The sequence below is a fragment of the Typopeltis vanoorti genome, chromosome 14, assembly GCF_054136105.1.
Source record: "Typopeltis vanoorti isolate ZY-2024b chromosome 14, IOZ_Tvanoo_1.0, whole genome shotgun sequence".
In the NCBI taxonomy this organism is placed as follows: domain Eukaryota; kingdom Metazoa; phylum Arthropoda; class Arachnida; order Uropygi; family Thelyphonidae; genus Typopeltis; species Typopeltis vanoorti.
The window spans coordinates 40928254-40948011 of NC_143562.1; the positions used below are offsets into that span (position 1 = coordinate 40928254).

Here is a 19758-nt window from a genome sequence, read left to right on the forward strand (position 1 = left end):
GTGCATGGGATTGAAAAGATGCTTAAATGATGCAGAATCTGATTGTGTCCATGGAGTTTGATGAACAGATTGAAATGGATATGCGACTTTATCAAACAGGTAATCCATAAGAAGATGATATTGAAGGAATATCATGGGAATAACAATAAGAAGAGTAATGAAATATATAAAGTGTAGGTTATAAAAGTTCCAAGTGTTATATGGAAAACTAATTCAGAGTATTAAAAGAAATTGAGTGGGCAGGCTAAAGGCAACCCAACAGAATTTTATCATTATACTGCAAGTCAAAGAAAGAATGAATGTAGAAGAATAACTTTGCTGAATGGAGATAGCATCCTTGTGTCAGAAGCAGATGCAACTGTTCAAATAATAAGTGCTCACTTTTCCAACCTAGTGAATATAACAGGGCATGGTACTACATTGGATGAAGAGATAGAGGCCTGAAAAGGAAGTTCTAGAGGTGTTGCATAACCTGGATGAGAATTTGGAATCAGTATGCGCTAAAGGAATGAAACAATGTATGATAATCTTATTGCACAAAATTATATCAACAAATCAGTGTCTATATATAGCATGCAAGTGCAACTGATTAGTTATTAACTACACAAAGAATTTTCCTTAATTTCAATTTAATGAAAGATATGAAGAATTCTTATTTATTTTTGATTTTTAATCTGCAAAAGAAATACTAAGTTATAAGAAAAATAGCGAGCCAATTAAAACAGGCGTTTAAAGTTTTTTCACTTGGTTATACTGTAAATTAAAGATGTCAAAAAATTATATTTTTGGTTTCATCTTTTATCTAAGTGTAGTGTACGCAAACTAAGTTTGCATGTGAAGTAACATCATGACTGGTCTACTTGTATATAGAGGCTAAGTATACTAAGGCAACTTGAGGTCATTAGCCTTAATTATCATAATTGAAGGGTCGGATAATTAAAATACAATTACATGGAGTTCTACTAGCAGTCAGTTGACATACAAGGGTCAGTTAATTGAAGGGTTATTGTTTTGACGGTCAGATAAACAGTAGATTACTGTAATAAAACTCTTTAGAGCATATTCTAAAATAATAATTACTAAAAATTCAAAGCATTTGTTTGTATTTCAAAAAAAGACTCAGCAGACATACTATGCTACTTTGTAGGGTAGCAAAAAAATTAGGTTAGAGGAAAAAGGGAGAAAAAAAAGTAAAATAAAAACACATTCAGTCTACACAACAGAATACCTGAGAAAGGAAATGGATATTGTAAAGTTTATTTTAATTCCTTTTGCTTCTTCAAAAAGAGGAAAATACACATTACACATCAATCAAGATTATCTCAATTAAAGAAAAGGAATGAATAGATTACCTGTACACAGCACAAGAATCATAAAACTTTTATAATAAGTCATTCTTCTACCATGTCTTTCTACAACCTATACATAAAAGCTAGCTCATTTTGAATTCATAGTAATTTTTATGAAAATGTTGTAAGCAAACAAGAGATTCTTTATTGTGTGCATTTGGTACTGAACTTTCATAAGTTTAGTACCAAAATTTAACAATTAGTTGTATGAATAAAGTATTAATACAACCCTCATTAAAGTGCAGACATGCTTGTGCATGCTATGTGTTTGTTCATTTCTCATTTATATCTAAATATGTGTGATCATTCAAATGTATATTTCCTTCCTATTACATATAATTATGCTCAAAATCAAGAGCTTTTGTATAGCAAACATGCCAAGAATTTTTTTATTATATCTATATCACTATATACTGATCAGAAATGAATGTATGACCTGCTAATTGGATTGTATGCAACAATTAAATACAAAAAAAAAATTCTGTTAAACATATTTCAAATGACTTATCACATCAGATTTGCATGCTATTATTTATTCTGAATTTAATTTGCCATTTTTAATAAAGACTGTGCCTCAATGATTAAAATCTAGTAAATTTTAACCTCATTAGTAAATCTATTACATAGATTTACTAATGAGAATATATTTTATGTTTTCCAGCATAATTTTTTAGTTTTTGTCTTTTTAATGCTTATTTTCATACCAGATTTGTCATAGCAATCATAGCTGATTCTTATTCAACCAAAAGATCCGGACTATAATCATGCCGTTCTAAAATCGATTCACTATGTCAAACTATTTATATTTCTGCTGAGTTTATTATATTGAAAGTCAAATGTATTTAATATGATCTAAAGATACTGAAGACTTATTGCTAATTGATTCAAGATATCATTGTCATCTGTGCAGAGTAAAGACCTACCTTAATGACATTAGATTTAGCACTGCTTGCCTTTATAATGTAGTCCATATCTATTATAAATAATAGCAAAGACAGCATACAGCCCTGCCACAAGTGATTTACCATAAAATCAAAGATGTGCAATTTCTTGTGTATCTTTTAATTCTACTGCTAAGATGTAATTTAAACATATATGCTACTGTGTGTGTGTGGTGGTGGGAGGACTCAAATTCAAATCAACTGGGCTGCATTCCAAATCCAGGTAAGAGATGGACATTTTCACCGGGCATTAAATTAAAGTAATGTTGATTTCAACAAAAAGAAAATTCCAGAATATTAGATTATGGATTTATGATCGTTTACTCTCACTGTTTTTAACCTCTCCTAAAACATAAAAAGGAGCAATTAATTCCACAAAGAAAGTACTTGCATGAAGTCATGAATTTAGATTGTGAAATTAATTCTGCTAGTTACTGGACATAAATTGTTAATTCTTATGCAATTAATATAGCATCAAATCATAAATTTTATAACATATTTTATTGAATACTCAAGTTACCTTTTCATTGTCCTTCTCTTCATTGTTCTCATTGTTTTCCATATTATTTTCTTTATCTTCACTCTTCTTCATTGAAATTAAAAATAATTACATGAATGCTTTTATTACTTAAATATTTAGTCATTTCACTGCTAAATTATAATACATTTTTGTTACAACACTTTTAATAAAATTATAAAATATTTTGCAACTTTTTTATGTCAAAAATTAATTAATTTCTTTCCTCATTTAAAAACTGAATCTATAATTAGACATTCCTGAAAATTCTGAATGACATCTGGCACTAAATCTAAGTGTAATACAATAGTACCTAGGGAAAAAAAAAAATGAGCTGAACTGCATTTCAAAGTACTTTCAGTGTTATGTGACATTGTCAAGAAGTGATTGCAGTTTATCTTAGATGGCTGTGCCCACTCATCCAATATATATATATATGGAACAGATCTATTTTCTCTATAAGGCATTGTTTTTCCTGTGGAAATGTAACTTTCTATTTGAGTGTGCAGGAAGGAGAATCATATTTTGAATCAATTTTACATTAGAATGAAATAGATGTAGTCCTGGAAAAATAATGGGAGTGAGAGTCTTTCCCTGAGAGAACGGGTCTTGTGCTATACCCCTGCAATGGCGACAAGAACATCTGCAAGGATTATACAGATTTTCTACAACAGGCATTGATATTGTGGAAGATTTTTTTCTTGGTATAGTAAAGCATGTTCTCAAATTCCCTTAATTTTAGTATGTTTTACTATGTATTTTTTTCCTCCATAGTAAAAAAAACCCTTATACTAACAAAAATATTATAACATGGAATATCCAATACCATGTAGTGATACACATTGTCCAAATAATTTCTAAATCTCTTTGGTTATACTGAGATGATAAAGGAAACCTCTCACCTAATTGGACCCTATGAGAATTAAACACAAAGCTAACTCCAACTCTCAGAATTTTTACTACTGAGGGAGTGCCATAAAAGTTTTATTTATTTATTTATTTTTTTAATATTAAGATTTATATTTGGCTGCTAGAGGGCATCAACATATCTGGTCATTGGCAAAGAGCTCTGGAATACTATTTTGTGTTGTAAATGGCAATATTGATTGCATTTTAGTAGAATATTATTTATTTTTGATAGTTTAGTGTAGCTGTGTGATTGCTGGGTGTGTTACTGACTTTTGAATCTTGCCTTTGAATGAAACAAAATGGTGGCATGAACAAGATTGACACACTGCAGCGCAAAAATTACATTTATTAACAATGTAGACTTTTTGAGAATGATTCAATGCTGTGAGTGTATGCTTGGTGAAATGTGAAACATGTGCCTGTAGAGAGACTTTTATTTTTTAAAACTAAATTTTGAATCTTGCCTCAAACAAAATGGCAGTACAAATGAGACCTGCATGCCATTCAGCATGAAGATCAAATTTATTAATGCTGTAGCCTTTTTGAGAATGGTTCGATATCATGAGTGCAATCTCTTTCACATTTGACCACATGTATATGTGGTCGAATGTGAAAGATGTGCCTGTAGAGACTTTCTCTCTGGTTATTCTCTGTGAATCATGATAGCTCCCTCTTTTCAAGCTTCATCATTAATGAAGGAATCAAGACTCTGTCCTATCACCTTCTTTCTTTCTCTCTCTCTCTCTCCTGTACATAAATGACCTACTCTCCATTCATCCTACTTATTTGACAAGACATGCAGTATTCTGACATCCAAAATTTCAAGATCATCTACAACCAGTGTCTTAAACACTGATCTTCATACTATCCTTCAATGGGATGAGGACAATCTGGTCATGTTTGACGTCAGTCTTGCCTTTTCTTTGGCAAAAGAGATTTCAGTTCACCTACTCTTACCATCAGTAATACTCAAATCACTAGACAAGATCAGATCTCTCTACTTAAATGAACATTTACCTCCAGTCTCTCCTGGCATAAACACAATCACATCAATACCTTCCTCAGCATCCAAAAAACTACTCATTCTCTTACATTCAAGATGCTTTCTACACCCAACCAACTCTTGACTATACCCAAATCCAGTGATGCACCCAGAGGATGGGGGGCTGGCCCTCCGAAGAAAAGAAAAAAAAAAAAAAAAAAAAAACACTAGAAATTTTTCAAAAAATCTTTTCCTAATTAAAATTAATTTTTTTAAAAAAAATTTATGTTGTGTCTTCTATTTCTATACTACTTATGAATTAGCGATCATTGCAGATGTTCAGTCATAGGTCATATGCGATGCATAGTTTGTATTCTCAAATCGTCTACGCAACTCCCCCCTCCCAAGATTAAATCCTGAGTGCACTACTGCACAAATCCCAAATCTGTCTATGCTTAGAATACTATTCACATATTTCGGGTGGTACACCTAAAACTGCCCTAAAAATTCTTGATGCTGTCCAGAGAAGAGCTATTCGGTTCATACACGATCCCTCTCACACACATTTACTTCAACCTTTATCTTGCAGATGCAATGCTTCAGTCTATTCTGCACATTAACGGTCATTAAATAGCAACCATCAATCATTCCTCTACTTTCTGTTGCACCTATTAATACAAGAGCAGCAGCTGCTCAGCATCCCTTTACTGTGCAACTGCAAAACGCACTAAACCTGCTTCTCTTTTTCCTCTTTTATTTTATCCAACTCTGTCTTCTGGAACAATCTTCCTCATGAAGTATTCCCAAACAAACAAACAAACCAAAATCTTTAACTCTTTGGAAAAAAGTCAAACTTCCATCTCAGTCCTCACTCGCATTCCACATGTTATAGATCCTTTGACATCTCGTGTATGGGATTAATTAAAAAAAGTGAATACAATACTAGGAGAAAAGTTCTGATCAGAAACAGTATAAAAAGTAGACTAAATTAATTTAATTTCTAATTTCAAAATTTTCTAAAATCTCTGACTATTCTATTTAATTTGAATTCTATTTCTAATTCTAGGGATGCCAATCTAGCTCGCCTCCTCGTGGTGCACCCTGTAGAACGCTAGATGAGTTAGACCGATCATGGCAGCCAGTCTATCCACAGATCTCCTGGCTACTAACTACATGCAGAAACCAGAAGTGAACGGTCCTTACAAGATCCATTTGAAAAACCGACTGACTAAAAATCTCAGACCTCAAGTCCAAATTTGTCACCTCAACATCGAAGGAATCAGTAAATCAAAATTCAATCTTGACCAAAATATAGACGTCGCACTCCTCCAGGAAACACATGCCACCACTGAAGAAGACCTTTACAGAAGAGGGAGAATATATGGTTATCAGATTGTAAGAGCAACCTACCATCATGCGCATGGAGTAGCAACATATGTTAGTAACAACATCGAGCAAATCGAACTTGTTACCGCGTCAAGTGATGATGATGTTAACATGGTCGTGACGAAGCTGGGCGAATTGACACTGGTTAATGTCTACAAGCCACCAAACGTTCGATGGCCTCAACAAGTCCTCCCTCTTTTGAAGCACACAACAATATATGTGGGAGATTTTAATAGCCACCATGAGTTACGGAAGTATGCCCAGAATGACGAATGAGGTATAGCTCTCGCCGACTGGGCTGAGACCTTCAATATCCACTTGATCTTTGATGCTAAAGAGTGTGGCACCTTCAATTCTGCAGTATGGAGAAGAGACTATAATCCTGACCTCTGTTTTGTCACCTCTAATAACATAAATGAATCTCTACCTACTCAAAGAAGTTCTTAGTGACTTCCCTCACAGCCAACTGGACGGTCCTCCTTGGATGTAGACATAAAAATATCTCTTGTCCGATCAATTCCCCACCTGAGATGGAATTTTCTAAGAGCCGATTGGGAAAAATATGCTACTGACCTTGACAAGCGTGTTCACTTCATATCCTGTACCCAATAACTACAATCGATTTGTAGGAGCAGTCATCTTTATAGCTAAAAAACATATCCCTAGGTGTTATAGAAAGGAGTGTATCCCTGGATGGATGAACAATTTATGAAAAATTTCTAAAGAGCAGTGATTTAGAAATTGCAAACAATGTCCTTCATGAATTGGATGCAGCAGGACAACAATGCTGGACTGAAACAATTGAGATTGGACTTTAGGCATTCCAGTAGGAAGGCTTGGAGTGTGTTACAGAAGCTAGAAGGGACTATAATGGTGGCTACTAAAAAAAAGACAAATGTTACACCAAACCAAATTGCTAATCATATTATTAAAATCTCGAGATGCCAACGTGACAGAAATCATACCATCGAAGTTAAAAAAGAAGCCACAGAATTAAAAGGAAAACTACAAGATGAATCAGAATATGTGAGCCCTTTCAGTGACGAGGAAATCAACAATGCACTAGCCGATACAAATACAAGAAAGGCCGTGGGGTTGACTTCCTGGAATTTCTTATTCATGCTGGCAAAAACACCAAAAAATGGCTCGCCCATTTCTTCTCAGAAATAATGAACACCGGTGCATTACCGAAAGAATTTAAGATAATAGCTCTTTCCAAACCTGGAAAATCAACTGATGACCCACAAAAACTATCGACCAATTGCATCACTAAGCTGCGAATATAAGCTATAATCTGGAAAGACTACTGTATAACCACATAAGCAACACCATCTTTGAACACATTCCAATTGAACAGGCAGGCTTTAGGCCTAATCGTAGTTGTTGTGACCAGGTTCTGGCACTGACATCATACATAGAAGCATGCTTTCAAGGAAATCTAAAAACTTCTGCAGTTTTCTGGATCTAACTGCTGCATATGACAGTCTGGAGAGAGAGGGCAAGCTGTACAAATTAATGAAAGTATTATACTACAGTGTTGAAAAACAATACAACTTGTTAATAATATGCTCCGCAATAGATATTTCTGTGTTGTCCTTGGAGAAAATATTAGTAATATTTTCTCCAAGGACAACAGCCTACCGCAAGGCTCAGTATTGGCCCCTCTCTTATTTAGCTTACGTATAGCTGATATGCCAAATACAGTATCTAGAAAATTCTGCTATGCAGATGACATAGTGCTAGCCACCAGAAGTAGAGAACTAAGATAGACTGAGGAAAACCTCACAAACGACCTTGCCTCCATGCATATTTACTTTAAGAAATGGAGATCATAACCAAGCCAAAGTAAAACTGAAGTGCCAACTTTCCATCTCAATAATAAATTGACATAAGACGAGTGACACATCCCATTCGGAAATTCAGTCCTATGCCATAATAAATATCCTAAGTATCTAAGAGTTACACTTGAGCGTACTCCATCATACAAGAAACATGCTGAAAAAACAGCTGGATAAATAAGAACTAGAAATACCATCATTCAGAAATTATGTGGCACTTCCTGGGGTGCAGCAGCAAACACATTACGAACATCTGCACTCGACCTGATTTTTTCGGTAGCAGACTGGAGCACAATAGCTGCCATACTAAACTAATTGACTGTCAGCCTAACACCACAATGTGACTTATATCTGGAACCATAAAAACAACTCCTGTTTATTGGCTTATAATGCTGATAACATAGTACTCAGAAATACTGAATTGCCTATACATAACGACTTAACAGATTGAAATCAAGAAAGCCCCCTCTTCGTGAAGCTAAACATCTGAGAATGACTAATGCTAATACTAAAGTTCAATAGAAACGCGTGCATAAATACTAATGCCCAACTCGAAATTTGGTTTGATAGGTGCTGCCTCAACATCCCAGGTATGGAATTGAGCCGAAAGACATGGATAACAATGAACGGGATTTGTACCGGCCATGGAGGATGTGCAAGCTTTCAAATACAAGTGGGGGAAAATTCCCTCACTGGAGTGTGATTGTGGACACCCGAACAATCAATCCATCATATTTCCACTAAGTGAGTCTTCGAGCATATACAGGTCAAAGAAGCGACTTCCTGGACGCGACATCGCCTGTTATAGACTGGATCAGAGAACTTGATCCCAACTTATATTGCTTTGTCTGCCAAAAGTTTAACTGCCTATGTTTTACTTTAATTGTTTATCATTTACATTTTTTATTTAGCTTTTACATATTTGTACTGATTTATGTACACACACTTTTATAACTGTATGTAGATTGCCATATGATAAATAAATAATAATAAATTTTAATTGTGTGCTATAAACAAATTAAGGGAAATCTGCAAAACTTTACTACTACAAGACAAGTAAAAGGAAACTGACCACAGCAGAATAACTGTATTGAATGCAGAAGGTAGGAAAGCATCAGATGCTTCAAAAATAGCTGAGTTTTTAAATGATTATTTTAGTAAGGTACACATCTCAGACAGACCCATTAGCCACCTGGATTCTGAAGTGGAACTAGATGAAAGGATGTTGAAGAGATGTGCAGGAGAATTAACAATGTCTTTGAAATAGTTATTCAACTGAAGGCTCATTAAGAGCTCAATTCTTAATGAGTCCTGACTCTATCTTGATACAATGGAATTACACGAAGGTGGAACCAAGACAGAAGCAACTGATTATAGATAGTCTCGAGTGGTCATTAAGTTTGGAGAAGTTAATTAGGAACCACATCCATGCATCCTCTATACAGGGCAACATGGTTTGTTAAGGGTAGATCTTATTGGGACTCTGTACTTGGGCTACTGATGTTTAATTTGATGATTTGGAGTTTTAGTGTGGATAGTAATTTACAATTATTAGCTGACAATGCAAAGTTATGAAGCGTGGTGAGGGACATTTTTGATACAGAATCCTTGATCCAAACAAATTGCTCAATGAAAAATATTGACAATGTCAGTTCAATGTTACTAAGTACAAGAGAATACATTTTGGACTGAGAATACTACAGACAAAGTACTATATTAATCATAATTTGTTATAAGTAGTCAATAAAGCTAAAAAGACCTGGGAGTGATAACAGAGTTAAAGTTTAGATGCTGCATTTCTAAAGTGGATACATCATGACATCGAATAACTGCAATTTGAAGAGGATCTGTAGGAATAAGGAAGTTATTCTCTGCACAGGATCACACCTGTGTAGAGTAACTTTCTTATTCATACAATGGAAATATTGGGAATAAGTGAGACAAGATGGAATGGACAGGGATTGATCTAGTTGAGTTCAGGAGAAACGATAATATATTCTGGAAACAAAGATAAGATAGTGAACATGCAAAAGGAGTGACAATAATGATGTCCAGCCAGTAAAGCAAGAACAACAATGATAGAGTAGGAAGCAATCACAGAAAGATGCATAAGAGCAAGATGATATACTGTATTATAAAAAAAAAATAAATGACATAAACCCTAGAGATATAATTACAGGTATCCCTCGATTAAGGCGATTAATAATCCCTCGATATTACCATGTATATCAAAATCGCGTTAATCAAATCTAATAATCAATGGTAAAAATTACCACCCGTCCATGATCGATTACTGTATTAATAATTCGTAGGAGGAATGACGTCATCATGCTCATGCCACAAGGCTTGCATGTTTTTGCGTGGTAAATGTAATCCTGCGGAGTTTGCAGCAGTAAAAATTGCAGCGTAGGTCGCGGTATATCCGAGAGACACATTCATTACTAGTATCTGCTAAAATGCAATAAAACAAAGAAAAAACACTGCAAATATAATACATGATGGTACAAATTAAGTGGATATTGAATCCAACATTATTTCATAGCCGAATATAGAAACTATAAGAGTTTCGTGCCGAATACATAGAAACTAAAAGTTTTGGAGGATGCAAGCATAAACAACCTTATGGGCAACTCATAGTAAAGGTGGGGTAAGCTCCAGATCACTTTCCTTAGTATTTTCCATAATGTAAAGCACATCTCCTAGAAGACATGTATGATAAATAAGCCTTTGGCTCTCTATTTCAGTAATACATGATGGTTTGTTTATTTTCAGTTACAATCTAGAAATTATTGAAAAAAAAAAAAATATAATATACTGACATCGGAGGTCGTGGTATATATCTCATACAATTTACTGCCAAATATCACAAACCTTTATACAACATGTGTTAAACCAAACTGACAGCAAAAAACAGTGCAGAATATCACTCTTAATATATGAATGCTCAGCTACTCATGACCTCCAAGCTATACACTGAATTGTGTAAGAATATTTATTTATTAAACATTTTGCATGTATCTGTCAGATCAGCTGCGAGCTCCGCAGGGTTAAGGGCGCATTAATCAAAACTCTTGCCGTGTATATCAAGGGATTGCCACAATTAATTTCGGCGCGTTAATGAAATCCCGAGTTAAGCAAGAGATAATGGTATAGCAATGGGGAATCTAAATGCTAATAGAGGAAATGATCGTACAGATAGAGAAATGATAATGGGAAAAGTATAGGAAATATTCAGAGCGTTACGATAAATACTGTTACAACTTCTGCGAAGCCCAAATTCGTGTGTTTATCAGCAGAAAGTTGCCTAGCTATATGGGTTAACATACATTGGGAAGATTATGAGATCCGTGTAGCTGTAATAGCACTTTACAAGGTTGGAATACAGCCACTTGTTATTTTCAACATGCTAAAAACACACTGGATCAGTAGGATGTTCATGTATCAGACTATTAACCATTATAATGATACAGAAGATGTATCTGACCACCAAAGAACAGGCAGACCATGCTGCATTAGGATACAATAGCTTGTGAGGTCTATGAAGGCATGCCTCCACTGCAATCCTGTAAGAATGCAGAAAGTGATGTTGCGAGGGATGAACATTTTGCAGAGAACGATGTCATATGCACTAACTGATGACCTGGGGGTGAGAGTCTATTATCATTCTACTCACCACAACTTATGCAGCAAAAGGTGATAAAATATTGTGATAAAGGCACTTCTCTGGCAGCATGCAAACAACAGACACAGAGATATCTCCTTCAGAGATGAGAAGATTTTCACCTGTAAATTCATTTAACTGCCAAAATGATTGGGGTATATACTCTGGATAGTAACACAGCATGTGCCATAGCACCTAGTATTCAAAGAGGTCATCACCATACATCATTGATGGTTTGGTGTGTGTGTGTGTGTGTGGAGGGGGGGGGCGTATTGGGGAGGGAGTTTGCAAGCTGCATTTCTGTGAGAAAGGGGTCAAAACCACTACTAAAGTGTATCAAGACACCATGCTGGAACCTGTGGTACAGCCCCGCCCAGGTTAAGACCCGCTGCATTACAGTATAAACATTTTAAATATGCCCTCAAATAGTGGTTAGGGTAAAACACTATTGAGATTTTGTGTGAGTGTGTATTAAAAATATATTTGACACAAGTGAGGATAACAATTCCCCAAATTTTTTAAACAGAAACACAAACTCACTAACTGTAACAAACTACAAAAAAGTCACTGCAAAGCTAGCTTACTTTATCCAGTTCCATTTTCAATTTTTCAGCCTCTTCATCTGTCAACTCCTTTACTCTTGGTTCTTCATCAGCTTTACTTTCTTTTTCTTCTTTAGCTTTACGTGCTGCTACTCGCTCCTGACGACGTTTCTCAGAAGCCTGTCGTTCAGCTTCCTTTTTTTCTCGTTCTGTTTGTGCTAAATCCTCATATGTCTGAAATTTACTCAAAAGCAACTACAAAAAATAAATAAATAAATAAATAAACAAAACTAAAAAAAAAAGGAAAATCACATTGACCCAACTTTTATGCATAACTATATTTATGGTGAAATAAATACTGGAATAGCATTATATTTTAGAAAAAGCCTAAACTATACACACTTTCCACCATCTAGCATACTCTCTATCATTCTGTGATAACAAGTCAAGTAAGGTACTGTGGTCCTTTCTTCAATATGAAATTGATCCATGTATTATTGTTAGATGTAATGATATAACCCATACCTAACATTCCAGTTTGTAACCAAACTTGTTCTGTTGGGTTGAGAGTGGGAACTCGGTGTATGCTAGTGAAGTTGTTCTATATCACATTATTTTCCTCAAAATCATGTAATAGCATCTGCAAGACAGAAACACTGCATTTTCCAGAAGGTTCTTATATCTTATGTGGCAGTCATCCTTCTGGTCACTACAACCAAAGGTCTGAGTCCATGCCAGGTGAAAACAGCTTCAGTTCATTACATTTCTGTCTCCAAACTTCACAATTCAGATGATGCATTTAGGCATAAGGTGTTTTCTAGGAACTGCAACCGCACACATCCAGTCCAAAAACGGTGCACTGTAATTCACTGTTTCATACTATGGACTGCATATCAGTCGCAATGTTTTCACACTGCACTGTTCAATGCCATAGTTGTTAACTGCTCTTCTATAAATACTGAGGATGTGCAGCTCTTTCCACACTATCCTTCTGAATAGTCTTTTTTCCTTTGTTGTTAGTTTCTTAGATCTTCCAGTGCATTTAGTGGCTGAGATGACATCATCACAATTCAATCAGCTGTTAATGTTGTGTTAACAACAAACAAACCATGAATACAGTATCGATAATACCTCTTTTGAAGTTCCATGTGTCATTGACAGTATACAGATAGAGTTGAAGTACAGTTGTGTACATTATTTAGTAATTCCGATCTTTAAAGATTATTTTCATCGAGAATGCATCTAATAAAATATTCAGCACATAATAAAACAAATAACTCTTAAAGTAGTTCACGATTTTCAAGATTAGTACATTGTGCAACTCCTAAGAAATATTCACTGAAAATCTGTGATGTTATCGAGCCCTTCTTATTCGCTCTCCAGACAATAGGCAATCTTGCCTTTACGTATCCCATCAGCAACTAGTTTTTCTGAGTGATGCACCATGAGAGGTCTTATTTTGTAGTGCTCAGACATATTGTCTCCCAAAAGCAATGCATAGGGATCTTTGGCAGCTTTGAACCCAGGCACTGTCTTCTTTTTGATGGTTAGGTTGGCACAACTAGGCATATGCTTCCAAACTAGGTGTTTCAACTAGGATAAACACCTGCTTCAGTATGTAACTTCCTCCTGTTGTTTTTGTTTTGAAGAGATCATGAAAATTTTCAGCAGCAATGCGATCTGTAGCTGCAGCTTCACCAGTCATTTTGAGATTGTGGAATGTATGGCGACTTCTATAATGGTTGAACCACCCATAATCTGCAGCAAAAGGTGTCGGCTGCTTTTCATCTTCTGTCAGATCTTTATATTTACAGATAAATATGATACTGCATAGATCAATAAGGCAGTAAAGACATAAAATAGACACTGAGCCACTGAACTCAGTGGATGGAGGAAGGAAACAAGATACATGAATGGAAGCTTCGTCAACATTGGATAGCAAACAGAAATAGTCCTAAGTACCAAAATGAAACCACGTATATGCAAAAATGCAGATAATGAAATCATATATAATGAGAGTTACCTGTATAAAGTTTCTATTTTTTTCTCATGCTATTTAATAATTAACAGATTTAGCATGTTGAACATTTGATAACATATCATTCTAAATCCCACTCCATATGCCAAGTATGTTTTTGAATGACTTTAGGTGACAGATTTTATTACATGAGATTACACTCTGCTTATAAGATACCTAAAGTGGCTTGAAAAAGTACTATATTTGGTTTCTATAGCTGGGGATTGGATTATCAGCTTTTCTGATCCAAAATGTATGAGAGGTTTACAACCAATCAAGGCTCCTGAATGGGGGGGGGGAATAAGGAAGGACTTCTTTTAGGTATATTATTTCAGTAGTGTTGATGATAGTGAAGACTTGGTCTTCACTATCATCAACTCGTTCCATGCAATCGTTCCATGCAATAAGAAGAGTGACAGAGTGAAAACTCTGTCACTCTTCTTATTCACTTATAAGCAATCCTTTCATACCATATTTACTATTTAAATCATTTATTCCTATGAACATTGCATCTCTTTTCTTTTTTGTTTCTTGATTGCATTCGCAGTTTTTCAGCAAAAAAAAGCATGAGAATACTAAACAACTTGAACATCAAAAGGCCTTCTGGTTCTGATAGTATTTCTCCAACTGTATGCACACTGTACTCTAGAGCTAACACTTCTGCACTATCTCTTCGAGCTACACTTAGCTGGCATTTATTCCAATGTATGGCAGCATGTATCTAGCCTATTCCAAAAAAAAAAAAAAAAGTTTACTGTCAAAGTGCAGAGGATTGAGATAATGTTGATTGGCCTGTTAATTAGTGACCAACAGTGAGGATTCTGCCATTCAAGGTCTATCTATGCTGACTCTTTAGTCTACACCACTGGACACATACCATGGAAAGGTTCAGAGAAGTGTACTGTTGCTATTGACATTTCCTTCTGATCATACCTGACATTGAGATCTGCAAGCAAACTGCAATCCTTTGGTCTCACTGCCATTCTCTATAACTGGGTAGCCAGGTTTCTCTCTGGTACTTCACTCTGTGGTGGATGGTTCCCCTCTCTTACAAGCTTCCACCAATATAGGCATGCTTTATACAAATGACCTGCTCTCAATCACCACTAATCCTATTCACAGCTAAGTTTTACTGATGATTGTATTCTTCACTCATCCTACTCAGTTGAAAAACCATTCCATATTCAGATGGCCTAAGCTTCAAGATGTTGAAAGTTTTTTTTCACTTGGTTATATTATAAATTAAACATGCCAAGAAATTATATTCTTGGTTTCATCCTTTATCCAAGTGTAAGCAAACAATGAAATGTTTGCTTACACAAGCTTCACGTGCAAACTTTATCCAAGTGTAAAGTTTGCACGTGAAGTAACTTTACAACTGGGTTACTTGTACATAGAGGCTAATGACTAAACATCAATTTCTTTAGTATCCCATAATGCAATGCACACATCCTTATGGACATGTATAAAACTATGCATTGTGGAAGGGCCACTACCCAGACTGGTTTTGACCTTTATTGATGTCTCATCAGTGGGAGCCAGACTCAGAAGTGATACCAATGTTGAAGTAATGCAGAAGTCACACATTACTATATACATCATCATCAAATTCCTGATATGTACTCTCAAGGGGTGTACAGGATATGATAGTACTACATGAAAAATTTACATCATTATTAACTTCCTATCTACAATTTTCCTCTAAATCATTCTGTTACTTGTCAAGACTCCAATATTATCACTATCAGATCTTATATTTCTATCGTCTAAGGCACATTCTACCATATCAATCCACCTATATCTTGGTCTTCCTCTGGGTTGTTTTCCTGCCAACCTGGCAGAGAACATTTGTTTTGCTAATCTTTCCTCGCCCATTCTGTTTAAGTGACCATACCACCTGAGATTAGCTCTGACTAATGCATTCCTGAATGCCGACAATGTCAAGTTCTTTCCTAATATCCTCGTTTTTAATATGATATTGCCATTGATGCCATCTGTTCATGCCTCTAATCTTTCTCAGGACTCTCGTATCTGTGGTCTCTAGTCTTTGGTCAAGTGTTTTACTTCTGACCCAGCTCTCAGATCCATAAGTCAAAACCGGTTTGAACACTGTCTTGTATACAGCTAATTTAGTGTTCCGACTAATTTCTCTCTTATTCCATATGAATTTATTCGATTGAGAAGAATTCCCACCATACCAGCTTTGTTAATTCTGTTGTCTATTTCCATATTTAATTTATCATCTTCACTAAAAATCGTGCCTAAGTAGCTGAAATGTTTTATTTGTTCCACAGGTTCCCCATTCAAAACACAGTTGACATTTTCAACCATTCTACCTATTTTCATTGTCTTTGTCTTTTTAATGCTGACCTTCATACCATATCGATTACAACAGTTATTCAATTTAGTCAGGGAATCTTGCAAACTTGTAGCGGATTTATTTAGAAGTATAACATCGTCCACATAAAGCAAAGAGCTGACATTAACACCTACAATTCTGATATCATGTTTAATACTACTTTCCTTCATAATGTGATCCATATAGATAATGAATAACAGAGGGGATAATGTACATCCTTGTCTCACACCAGATTTGACATTAAACCATCTTCCTGTACTTCCTTCAATTCTAACTGCTGACTTACAACTCAAATAAAGACTAAGTATTGCTTGATATAATGCCCCATTGACACCATATAACTGTAGCGTATTGAATAACTTCTCTCTTGACACCTTGTCATATGCCTTTTCCAGATTGACAAAACTTAAATACAGATCTTTGTTATATTCCCATGCTTTCTCAACTATTTGTTGTAAAGTGAAGATCTGATCCTGCCAGCCTCTATTTGGCCTGAATACAGCTTGTTCTTCACCAAGCTTTTCTTCCACAATTCTTCTGAACTATTTCTCAAGTATACTTGCATAGATCTTGCCAGGAATCCTCAGTAGGGAAATACCTCTGTAATTCTCACATTCAGTTTTATTTCCCTTTTTATATATGGGTACTATGAGAGCTCTACTCCAATCATCGGTAATTTGACCCTCTGTCCACGCCTTCTGAACTATGCAGTGTAGCCACTGTAAGACTTTTATACCACCATACTTCAGCATTTTCGTTCAAATATCATCTACTCCTGCTGCCTTTCCACATTTCAAGCCTTTGATGGCTTTTTCTACTTCAAGTATGGATATGTATTCCTGACTGTATGCCTGGTCAGTATTTTTTTACCACTGTGCTGTCATCACTGCTTGTTTCATTTAGAAGTTTTTCAAAGCAATTACTCCATACTTCAAGGATATCTTTTTCTCCTGTTTTCATGTCACCTTTATTCATCTCTAACTCCTTTTACAGCACTCTTTCCTCCATTTCTAAGCTTTTTCAACAACCTCCAGAATATCTTACCACCTTCTTGATATTTATTTTCTATGTTCTTGCCAAAGTCCTCCCATGATTTTTGTTTAGCTAGTTTTACACAGTGTTTCGCTTTCTTACATTTGTCTCTGTATTCTCTAAGAGCACAAGCTGACTTATTTTCCAGGAACTTTTGATATGCTTTCTTCTTTTCCTTCACTGCCTCTTTAACTTCCTGTGTCCACCATGGAGTTGTTATTTTTCTATCCTTGCAAACAACCTCATCATAAGCCTCTCTGGCTGAATCAATCAGGGTTTTCGTCACGGCTTGCCACTGAATCTCCAAGGTTTGGTTCCTATTCTCAAACTCTTTCATTTATTCTTCAATAATCTTTGTGTATTTTAGTCTACAGTTCACATCTGAGAGCTGCTTAACTTTAATTCGCTTTAAAACTTTCTTACATGTTATTCTTTTCAAAATGAAATTCAATTTTATCCTGCTCAAAACTAAATAGTGATCGCTTTCAATTTCAAATCCTCTGTACACTCTGGGGTCCTGCACCAGGGAGAAAACATCACTATCAACAATAACATAGTCAATGAGACTTTTCTTATTCCTTGCCTATTCTCTCCATGTGAATTTGTGCACATTTTTATGTTGGAAGATGGTGTTAGTAATAACCAGTCCATGTCCTGAGCAGAAATCCAACAGGTATTTGCCATTATTATTAGCTTTGCTCTTTTCTCCAAATTTTCCCAAAATATTTTTGTATGTCTCACAATCATTTCCTACTCTGCTATTTAGATCCCCAACAAGGACCAACTTTTCATTTTTCATTGTGTCAGTTGCTTTTTCTAAAGCATCAAAAAATTCCTCCACTTTTACTTTAGTAGAACCTTCTGCGGGATCATAGGCACAAATAAGTCTCATTGTCCAGTTCCCCATTCTCATATTTGCCCACATCACTCTACTTGAGACTGCCTGCCATTCAAGAAGATTAGCCTCGTATTTTGTGTTGAATACTATGGCTACTCCTTCTTTTCCTTGATTGTCATTTCTTGAATATAACATTTTGTATTTATTGCTCAGAAAGATCTCACCAGTTTTTGTCTTTTTTGTTTCAGTCACTCCTATTAGGTCGATTCGGTACTTATCTAATTCCTCAGCTAGCTCCATTTCTTTGCCATTCAGGCTTCTTATGTTGATAGTACTGATCTTTAACTCTGGTGATGTTGAGTTGGGGTGAGCTTTCAAATTTGTTCCAGTAGCTGACTTTTCGCTGTTCGCCCTGGTTCCCTGGCGAAAACAACGGGGGGGCCTTGTTTAACCTGGCGACGCCCCAGCCGGCATGAAATTTTGTCATGTCGTACCATCATTTTTTATTTTGGTTTAACCAATAAGAATACAAATTGGCCGGCTAAATCCCAAATTGCCAGCCCATCCTCGTTCGTTCAGTATCCAGGTAGATACCCACAGGGTGCACCACGAGTAGGTGAGGACTGGACATTAGGTCAGAAGCCCTTGTCGGTTCTCTGCATTCCTTTAAAGGCTATGTGGAGGTCTCCTCTCAGTTATACAGCTTTGACCCTTAAGCACCTTATTGCTAAAATATCTGGATTAGAGATAGATTGAGTGATATTTTAGTAATTTTGTAGATATTTTAGTTATACTATGTATTCATAGTTATACTACGTATACTATATATTCATATTATACTATGAAATAAAATAAATTGAAATTAAATTAATACCATAATGCTTTGCATTATGGGATACTAAGGCAATTGATGTGAAGTCATTAGCTTCTATATACAAGTAGCCCAGTGCAAACTTTGTTAATGTACACTAAAGGATGAAATCAAGAATATAATTTCTTGGCATCTTTAATTTACAAGCTTCAAGATCATCTTCAACAAGTGCCTTAAACATAGATCTCTAAACCATCCTTCAACAGGGTGAGGACAACCTGGTTACCTTTAATGAAGCCTAAATATAGTCTTGCCTTTTCTCTTGCTAAAAGAAAGTGAACACATGGCCTCAAAAATGTTGTCACATGTGAATAACTAATTGGATGAATTATTACTATTTTCCTAATCAATACAGGGAAAACGTTTTTCAGTGACGGCCCGCGAAGATTTAAGTGAGGGTGCTGCCTATTAATAAATAAATCTAGATTTATTTATTAATAAATTGGTTGCTAATTAGGAAAAAAATAATTTTTTAAAAATTATTTTGTATAGGCAGCACCTCCACTTAAAACTTCA

The 19758-nt window shown here is 35.4% G+C and overlaps 1 protein-coding gene across 1 annotated transcript in view; it reads right to left on the bottom strand.

The window, feature by feature from the left end:
* The window catches only part of nudC (nuclear distribution C, dynein complex regulator), a 111627-nt gene that overhangs the window by 63218 nt on the left and 28651 nt on the right, over positions 1 to 19758 (bottom strand). The window contains exons 3-4 of the mRNA XM_090403583.1: positions 12168 to 12380; positions 2811 to 2876 (exon numbers count right to left, since the gene is read on the bottom strand). Of these exons, the coding sequence (XP_090259709.1) occupies positions 2811 to 2876; positions 12168 to 12380 (279 nt within the window). The remainder of the gene's footprint in view (positions 1 to 2810; positions 2877 to 12167; positions 12381 to 19758) is intronic.